This window comes from Poecilia reticulata, linkage group LG23 (assembly GCF_000633615.1).
Source record: "Poecilia reticulata strain Guanapo linkage group LG23, Guppy_female_1.0+MT, whole genome shotgun sequence".
NCBI lineage: Eukaryota > Metazoa > Chordata > Actinopteri > Cyprinodontiformes > Poeciliidae > Poecilia > Poecilia reticulata.
In genome coordinates this window covers 14075510-14085599 of record NC_024353.1, presented here as the reverse complement: position 1 = coordinate 14085599, position 10090 = coordinate 14075510, and the positions used below count along the sequence as shown (strand labels likewise).

At 39.0% G+C, this 10090-nt stretch overlaps 1 protein-coding gene across 1 annotated transcript; it reads left to right on the top strand.

Annotated features, from left to right (window-relative positions):
- Positions 1-4081: 4081 nt before the first annotated feature.
- On the top strand, positions 4082-10051 carry LOC103459598 (resistance to inhibitors of cholinesterase protein 3). Its single transcript, XM_008401296.2, has 6 exons — positions 4082-4442; positions 6014-6228; positions 6309-6378; positions 6472-6562; positions 7635-7744; positions 8372-10051. The coding sequence occupies exons 1-6, from the start codon at positions 4301-4303 to the stop codon at positions 8728-8730; spliced, it is 987 nt and encodes a 328-aa protein (XP_008399518.1). The 5' UTR covers positions 4082-4300; the 3' UTR covers positions 8731-10051.
- Positions 10052-10090: the final 39 nt, after the last annotated feature.

Genomic DNA, 10090 nt, shown 5'->3' with positions numbered 1-10090 from the left:
ACCTGGATGTCTCGTAAGCACAACAAGAGGAGGGTGTTCCTGGAGCAGCTAGGAAAGGCACTTGTAACTCCACTCATTGAAAGAAGGAAGCATGTGAATTACCGTGAATTAGCAGCGCTGCTAGCAGCTCGTTTCTCTGAAGAGCCGACGGTAATAAAGATGAGAAAAGCAGAGAAGCTGGTCAGAGTTCTGAGCTGCCGTTCTGCGCCGACAGTGTAAAACACCAGAACTATATAATATTAACTTGGTGTGATGTAAATTTGATTTTTATAAGACAAAATCAAATTTCTGGGCTTATTTATAGTCCATCACAACCAGAACCACGAGGTTCGCCATTGTTGTGTGTCGCTGCAAATCAGCGGAGAAATGGACAAATGACCGCAGCTGCTGCGCTCCACTTCACTTTTATTTCACTTTCAGCAAGATTTTTGTGTCAAATTCTTTCTTGAGGTCTAAAAATATAAACCATGAACCTTTCTCGGAAATGCTCATCTTTTAACTGCAGCATTTCCAAGAAATAAGCACAAACCACATGTAAAGCAGCAGGCCAATGGGGTCGGTTGATAAGTTTAGTCGGGTGCAATAAAATGGAAATGGAGATGAAGGAAGATGCATAAACGTAAAGGGACGCTTCCAATGTATTTATGGAGTCAAGTCTTCTCCACTTGGAAATCGTGCTGGAAACTGAATATTTCATAAGAGGAGTATTTGTATTTGTTGTCACAAACACGTAGAAAACTTTTGTTAAGACACTCTCTCTTTCTGACAAAGGTCAGAGACTATCAGTTTCTGATAATCACACTTTGCCCCAAACACAAACCATCTCCTTCCAAAGACATCCCATGTTTTCTCATGTTGGAGGTTTCACTAGCTATTTTTGATATTTACAGAAGGCAGAAGCAAACTGAAAATTGCACACTAACATCTTACACTGTTAGTGTAACAGTGTAAGATGTTAAATGTTAACTGCCATTTCTAGTAGAAGCGAAAATAAAACAAATATGTAAGAACCTAATGGGTTCCTTCGAACCCATTAGGTTCGAAGGAACCTAATGGGTAACCAGATCTCCCCGTTTAGTGCCTCGTATGCCGACTGCAAATGTCAGTGTATCTACTGTGATTGTATGTGAGACAAACACTAAAAAAAACGTAATTGCAAAGTGTAAATGTTTTTTTAAATAGTTGAAACACATCACTGATAGAGAAACATCTGTATTCAGACAAAGTCAGAAGAGTAAGTCATTACAAAATTATGATTAGAGATTGTTTTAATCTTTATACACAGAGCCATCTGCAAACAAAGCTTATCAGGAAGGTCTATATATATATATATATGAGCTATAAGACAGCATGGCGAAGGGTTAGTGATCAGTTTGCTTTCAGTCGTGGCACCTGGGCTATAAAAGTTAACTGTAATTGCTTAACAATATGCTAGCAAAAAAAAAAAAAGTTCTCCCAGTTCTATACGAAGAGTACAAGCTGTTCAATGACAGGGTGTACTTAGTTTCTCGAAGACGGCTTTTCTGTTTCGACTTGTGAAATAATCCGTTGTGTGGTTTTGTTCAACAGGTCCCATTTGCAGTTTATCACACAAGTCATGTAGGCAAAATAACAAAAAGGAAAATGTGGGTATAAGATGTGTAAAGCTGATGGAGACGTAAAGCGAAAGATTTGTACCAGCAAGTTTTGAACAAAGTGTTAAAAAGTTCGTAAAATAGTTGAAAGGTTATGAATACTTCATTGAGGCTGTAAGTGCTCCTCTTGCTTCACCTTGTGGTACTTTTTCCATCCTGTATTTCCTGAAATCTCTGTTGAAATAAATTCAGCATGAAAGTATAGAAATTATCCTAAAAATAGCCTTCACTTTAAAAAAAGAAAACGTAAATTCTGCGGTAAAATACAGTAGAATTATGGGTAAAGTTTTTTTTTTTTTTTCTTTCACTGTTGGATGACCTTGCTATTGGTGATTATTAAGGCTAAAAATGTTTTAAAAGTGACATGAAAACAACTTAGAAAATTAACGCACAAATATAAAACAAATTATTGTTTTCACTGACTTTATTTATTCACGGTAACTTCAACAGTTTTTTATTGTTTTACATTGAACTAATTTTTCCTGTCACAATTTGACTGCTTATTACTGTTAAACATACAGATATTTTTCAGTGTTGTAATCGTGATGAAAATATCTGAACCACGGTAAACGTTTTATGAATTTTTCTCCAAACAACAGAATCATCATTCTTGTCATTTATTGATCTTTTTCAAAAATCATAAACTCCTCAAAAGTTTTTTGTTAAAGGCCTTCCGTACAGGAAATACCACCATGTTTGTTTCTGTCTGGGATGAATAAAGTATTTCTATTCTATTCTATTCTTTTCTATGTTGTCCTTGGCTCATTCAGAGAAAGGGTGCAAGCGTATATAGGGGAGGAGTGTATAAAGGTTTGTTGGGTTCAACAAGATTCCACGAGTTCAGGAAGAGAATTGGTCGCTTGTTTGCCGAGTTATACTTAACTGTCAAAGCTGATGCCCTGATAACACCATCCCTGTTTTTACAACCTTATCTTGTCTACCATATTGGGCTGTCGCTACAGGTTTAATTATTATTCACACTTCCTTTATTATGCATTGTTAAAACACGAAGCAGTTAAGCTAAACCAGTCCACTGTAACAAAAATCAATGATGAACCAAAAGTGAACATTTCAGTAGTCATCAACATGTTGCTGCGTTATCATCAGAATAATTTAATACAAGATAAAGTCGTGCTGAGATCCCATCAACCAATTTAATCAGCAGATCCAATAAAAAGAACCAGATGCGCCTGGAATTCTTAGCTTCTGTGTCAGCAATGGTTTACCACATTGGAAAAAAAGTGAACTAGTGATCCAATAACAACAACAATAAAAAGAGTTAATTGACTTGACATAATATATTTATTTCTTAAAATCTGGTTCATTGCTATAGAATTTCTTAAAATAACTTTAATAAGACAAATCACTCAGTAATGTGTTTTTGTTCTTATCAGACGGAAACAGTAAAAATAGGCAGCAAGACATGTCTGTTGGAGCATTTGAGTCTTTTACACATTGCCTGCTGTGTAGAAAAACCACCAACAACAAAAACATTAGATAGTCATAGAAAACAGAAACGGCTGTAGCAGCTGATGTCAAAGATGGTTCATAGTGATCTACGTTTGGGCAAAGGGAAATAAAGGCAGAAACTAATAATATAACTAATATGAAACCTAATATAAAACTAATATGGATCAGTTCCAGTTCCAAGCACTAATTAGTACAGCGTCTCAGACCAAAACCCGACAATTTTATAATTTTGATTCCAAAACACCCAAGTGCACGCAGTGTATACACACACACCCACACACACACACACACACACACACACACACACACACACACACACACACACACACACTTTACCAGCCATTCACATGTACCTTAGAATATCACACTACTTTTATTTTATTTACCCATCACTTGTTTTAATCCCCTCCATTGCATTTAAGGTTTTTTCCTTTTTTGGTCAGCAGAGGGCAGTCTCCTATAGTGTGATAAAGCGCTATGGTAACAAAAAGCAAAAGAACATGTTGATCCAGCGACTCCGGATGTTTAAGAGTCACATTTTCAAATTAAAATAATATTTTGTGCTGACTTAAAAAAAAAATTATTAGATTTAGTTTAGTTTTTTTTTTTTTTAGTTTTTTTTAAAAGTAATATGTCACAAAAAATACATAAAAATAGTCATCATGTTTTGATATCTTCACATTTGAAAACGTTCTATCTATCTATCTATCTATCTATCTATCTATCTATCTATCTATCTATCTATCTATCTATCTATCTATCTATCTATCATTTTATTTTTCAAAGATGATTTTTAGTTGAATTATTAAACGAGATTCTTGTTGAATGAACTAATAAACATTTGAAACCAAAATCTGCCATTAGTATATTTTTGAATTTAAGTTTAAACAAACGGATGCAAGTATGCCGTCTTCAAAATTCTGTGCATACTTAAAGATTTGTTTTGAAGCAGAAGCTTTTATTGTGAAGGTTTCTGTTCCGGAAGTAATCAGTGTAAGCAACAGAGCGCAGCTGTTTTGGTGTTAGAGTTGCAAGAGGCAGCTTCCGTCACCTTCTTCTCTCATAACTCCAGTTTATATCTGATTCCAGACGCATTCTCACCGCTTAGTTGCTCTTTACTGGCGGCCAGCGCTGTTTGCTGCTGTTTGTGCCCGGTGTTCGGCGCTGTTCCTTGGCTATTTTCCCCAGCAGCAGGAATGGTATTGTCAACATCTCAACAAGTCGCCCTGGCGTTCACGGCGGTGCTCTTCACGTTTGTCGTCCTGCCGAGGTTGTTCGGTGTCGGCGGGGGGACGGCGGCGAAGGAAACCAAATCTGACCATCGCTACAACAGAAAAGGTGATTAGTTCCCGTTCTGGCTTGTGTGTGTGTTTCCCACCAGGCCGCTGGTGTCCTGTGTATGTGTATGTGTGCGTGTGTTCTTGTCCGTGGCCTGTGTGTGGTTGTCGCATTTTTCCTCAGAAACAATCAGGCTTTTACCTGAATAGGAAATATTGTGCCAAAATACGGTTATTGTGTTAAAAGTTCCAATGTAGCAAAAAGTGCAACATTATAATATTTTCACAGGACATTGGATTTTAAATCTAGTTGAACTTGAAGTATGTTCAGGAGGATATCTGTAGACTTGCTGAACTTTATATCCGGGTGGCTGCTGTCCATGGTTCTGATAACCTTATTAGTTTTAAACGATTAAATATCCAAAGAGGATGCCGTGAAATAGTTATTAAACTTAAGAAAAACATGTTCAGTTAGTTATCAAGGTTTTTTCCTGTTTAAATTTTTATTTTACTTAAAACATATTAAAATAGTCTAGTGTAGATGTGAGTTAAGATTTGATCATTTTATACGAATATTAGCATTAAACCAATTTATGACCCACACAAAAAGTAAAACAATTATGCTATTTAGGAAATAAAACTAAAGTTGGATTTGATATCCGTTTCATTTTAGAATTTTTGGTTATTCGGCCGGGGAGGGGTTATATGAAATGTAAAAAAAACAAAACAAAAAAAAAAAAAAACTTTCTAATTCAATTAGGATTTTACTTATGGTTGTCAGTTTAAGAGGCTGAATACAAATGCGTGAACTTTTCCCTTCTTTTCATAAATATACGCAACTTTGTGTTGCTCCATCACAAAATTCCAGTAAATTGTAACAGAATGACAAAATGGCATCTAATATTGTCCATGTTTAGTGTGACGCTCCTCCATTTGGCCCTTCTCTTTGCCAGTTGTGGGGCAGCTACTCAGACGAAGAACACCATGAATAATTCAATAAATGTGGCATTAGCGGCAATTTGTTGCACATTGTCATGAGAATGTCTTCTTTATGCACTTTAACCCTCTTTACACAGAGATCCATTGTGGTTTGTTTACGGCTTATTGAGGTTTTATGGAGCATGTTTGGTTTTCTATCTGCAGCTTACAGTGCTGTAATGGCTGCTTCCAGCAGTGTAGTGTAAAGTAAAAGTAGATTCATGACCCCAACCCATTAAACTGAGTGGATTAGTGCAATCTCACAAAGTCTTTCATTTCTTTTTCCGTTTAAAATCCCAGACGATCGCCATCTAGTTCTCAGCTGAGGAATGACTTTATTTATTTTTTGGACTCCTGAAAGAGAGAACAGACTTCCAAGATGGTAGACAGAGATGGTTGATTTACTTATTTTTTTTCTCGAACATATAACTTGGGAATTAAAGGTATTCATCAAAGCAACTGACGTTTGCTGGTACTAAGAAACTTTCAGAGTTTGGAACATTTAGAAATGTTCCAAACTCTTCGTTTTGATGCATCTAATGGATCTGCAGGCAGATTTACTAGTACGACCCTAATTCCTCTTTATCTGGGTTTTTGGCGCAGTCCATTCACGACTCTCATCTCCTTCCTTTCCCCGTTTCCATGACGCTGCAGGTCCAGGCCCTGGAGCATCCAGGGGCCAGCCCATCAACGTGAGCCCCCCCGGCTCCCACCAGAGCGCCGACAACATCCAGCAGATGAAGAAGCGCCTGGAGCAGGAGATGAAGAGCGACAAGTACAAGTCCAACAACAACAAAGGCTACGTGTTCACCCTGATGCCCCTCTATGCCATCGGAGTGGGCGTGTTTGCAGCATACAAGTTTCTGAAGGTAGCCACTTTGTGTTGCACTTTACCACTCTGAAACGTAATTACTGAAATCAAAATGTTTTATTTGCTTCTCTGTCACAGATCAAGTCTTCAGATAACAAAACACAAAAGGATAAGTTCGCTAAGGGGGCCAAAAAGTCAGCAGAGGCAGGTGTGTTTTCCTCTTTGCCTTTGTTTGGGCTGCAGCCACACGCATTTGGTTACGGTTGACTTGTATTCCTGTCTTGTTTGTTTTTTGACACAGAGAACCAGTTAAATGAACTGGAACAAAGGCTGGCACAGACGGAGAGGATGCTCAACTCCATCCTCACCCAGCTGGACCCGCTCACTAACTGGTCAGGTTTCCTCATACAGAAGTGTCCACTGTTTAAATAATAATAAATCTGTTGTGTTAATGTTATTCTCCTCTGTTCTATGGTAGTTAGGTCAAAGCTGTCCAAACTGCTGTGCTTGGATTTTGTCTGACCAAAGTTTAATAATAAGCAAATTTGTCACTTCAATTTCTATTATTGTAAATGGAAAATGTTTGGTACAAGAGGATTTATTTTTGCTTTAGTAGCCATGTTTTTTCTTTCTGTAATTTTGTAAATGGGGACAAAAATATCCAGCTATTTTCCCCCCCCCCAAAAATGCAGATGTTAATTACATTTGCTTCAATGCAGCCAGAGTTTATAAAGAAGGTTCTCACTAGCTCTGTTTCCATTACAAAAGAGCGCAACACTTTGCCAATATTCTACTGATGTCGAAAAATCCCAATTTCACAATTGGAGTTTCCAGTAAATTAGAAATCCAATTAAAATCACAACTGAATGAGTTTGTTCACATAAGTCTTTAGAAAACATGGAGCACCATCATCCTCCCACCATTTCCTGTTGTCGTCTTCATCATTTCTGTCAGTGGTAACATCACCACTGTTGATCATGTGATTCGTTTGATGTGAAAGTGTTTTGGGAAATGCAATGCGCTAATTTCAATGTTGTTGAAAAACCACCTCATCCTAGCGGAGAAACTTTTTCTCAAAAACGTCTTTTTTTTAAATTGACATGTTTCCATTAAGCAAATTTATTTTTCTAATTCCAATTTGCTCAATTATATGGTTAATGGAAACCCAGGTGCTGCTGTTGTTGCTCGAAATGGACTAAAAACACTTTCTACACCAGCAAAACGTTAGAAATCTGTAATCGGAAAAAGACAATTCTGATGTACAATAGTTTATTTTGTATGAAAAATATGGTTTGTCATAAAAATATTTGATGATTAAGGTGCATTCAGAAAAACATCCTGATGTCAAACCAATCAATCAGTGCACATTAACACTGTTGCACATTCACCTCTACACACTTGAGTAGATTGTATAATCTCATATTTCACCGTAATTCCGCGTTTCTGTCCCGTTTTCCTCCGTAGCGTGAAATCCGTTGCCCAGGAGCAGAAGAACGAGATTATGTCTCAGCTGCAGACCATCCGCTACCTGATGAAGAAGAGAGGAATGGACTGTCCGCCGCTGAGCGCCAATGGTGGGCTGGCAGAACGGGCTCTGGGGTTCTGTGGGGTCTCCACACGAAGAATCACTCACACAAATCTGTGTGTTTTAAAGTCTGAGCGATGGATAGTAAAATATTTTTTTTATTCTGCTGTAAGATACCCAAATCAAATGACTGGCTCCCCACCAGGCCTTTATATAACTCAATAGTGAACTAAAGAGGGAATTTGGCCATTAAATCATATTTATTGAAGCAGAGCTGCATGTAAAAGCTGAAAGTAGGTGGATGTAGAAGACTGCCAGTGTAAAATCCATAGAAATAAGCAGTTTTTCTGTAATTAAATGTGACAAAATACTTTTAGAAAGCAGAACTGTAACAAAAGTGTATGTCCATCATCACCTAAAACAAATCTTCGCTCTGGTTTCCTCACCGACTCGGCCTCACCGTTCCATTTCTTGACCATCGTTTTTGAATTCCCAGCCCCAGCAGCCTTTCGCTTTGAATCTTCCTCGGAGTCGGTTTTGCATGAGAGGCAGCATTTCTGACGGTGGTGGTCGGGGAGATTTGCAAGAATTGATGGAGCACAGATTTCTGTGTCACACCTGCTTTACATGGAAGCCTTGTGGTCGCGGGGCGCTAAAATCCCGCTCTGTGTTTCAGACGTTTCCCGCGGCCGGAACCTGGACGAGCTGATCGAGTCGATCGGAGCCAGCCAGACCCCCACGGCGGCGGACGCACAGCCCTCTCCCGACTCTTTGGAGGCTCCAAAGGAAGCTGCAGACGGCAGGGATGAGGCGGCGGCGCAAGGCAAGGAGACGATGGAGCTCCAACCGGCAGAGTCTGCTGAAGAAGAAGAAGAAGAAGAAGAAGCGGAGGAGGAAGAAGAAGCGGAGGCGGATGATAAAGGGGAAGACGAGGTGGAAGATTCAGAGTGTTCTTCATCATGCAAGACAAACATTGAGCAGGTGTGTTCAGAGCAGCCTGGAACCGGCCTCAGGAGGCGCAACAGGCCTGAATGAACTCTCCACCAGGAGGCAGCAATGTGACAGTTTACTAGGAATATTTATTATCTGAAAGGCTTCCACGACTCACGCAGTCATGACATAAAACGTAAACCTGAAACGGATCTGTTTGCATGTTCTAGTCGCTAAGGACAGCAAAGAGCTGCTGCTGGGGGACGCTAAGCTACGCTAGGCTAGCTAGAGATAAAATATGTTTCTAGATCTCGGTGTTCTCCAGGCGAATAACTAAAAATTTGAATGTAATCAAAAACATAATTTGGTAAAACAAAACAAAAAAAAAAGATTCATTTACACGCAATGGTACATTTAAAGGGTTTATTTTTGTTTGTTTTGGGGATTGTGGCCTCTAGCTAATGAAAACCTGAAATACAGCTAATTATCAGATTAAATTTTTTTCTTACAGCCAGCTGAAAACACACAAATAAGAAAAACCTGGTAAAAGCGCATACAGGGTCAGTGCAACCCCCGCCTGACCGCGCACAGGGTACAGAGCTTGTGGGGTCCCAATGTTATCTTTAGACTGCAGGAGGGTTAAAAGGTTACGTGCCTCTTTGTTTTTTCCTACAGTTTTTCATTCCACTCAACCTTCCAATAATGCACTTTGTACAGCCTGTAACATATTTGCCGGCATTTGTTGTTTAATGCAGAATTAAGTGGAGTTTCCTTTAGAGAGGATAAACTCTCAAAGAACCTTGAATTATGAGTCACAACAGTTAATTTCCTTTTGGGATCAATATGGTGGTCCAGTTGAGACGTTTCCATGACAACACGGCAGCATAATCTTTTTCAAATATTGCATTGATTTTATTTAATTAGAGCAGGTGGAATGGCAACGAAGTTGGCAGCAGCTGGACGCCATAATCGGCAAAATGAATCATGCACTTTTTAAAGATATTCCGACCTGAGTTACATCTGGTACTGTAATAAGACCAGCAATGCAGACTATATTCCACTCACATCACCATTTATCTAAGGATATCAACACCTGTGTGTTCTTGAGAACCATTTTCTCCATGAAACGGAAAAGGGCGGAGGGGAGTTTTAAAGGTTTATAGAGCAGCATTTGTTTGTCCGTGTGAAGGCATGCAGACAGAGCCGCTTGAACTTCTCACTTTTTTCACCTCTCATCAGTTTTCTTTTCACAACTGTCTGAATGTTGAAGCCAAACTGTTATGCAGAAGCTTAGTGTTTCCTTGCCTCGTTGAACACTTCTCAGCTCCAACAGCAGCAGCCTAACCCTGCAGACAGACACACCCAAGATGTACAGAAGTACGAGTAATGCAGCCCCCCCCCAGCCTGTTGCTGTCTGCTAGCTGAAAGAAGGATCCTACACCTTTCGATTAATTTGTTTTCTCTT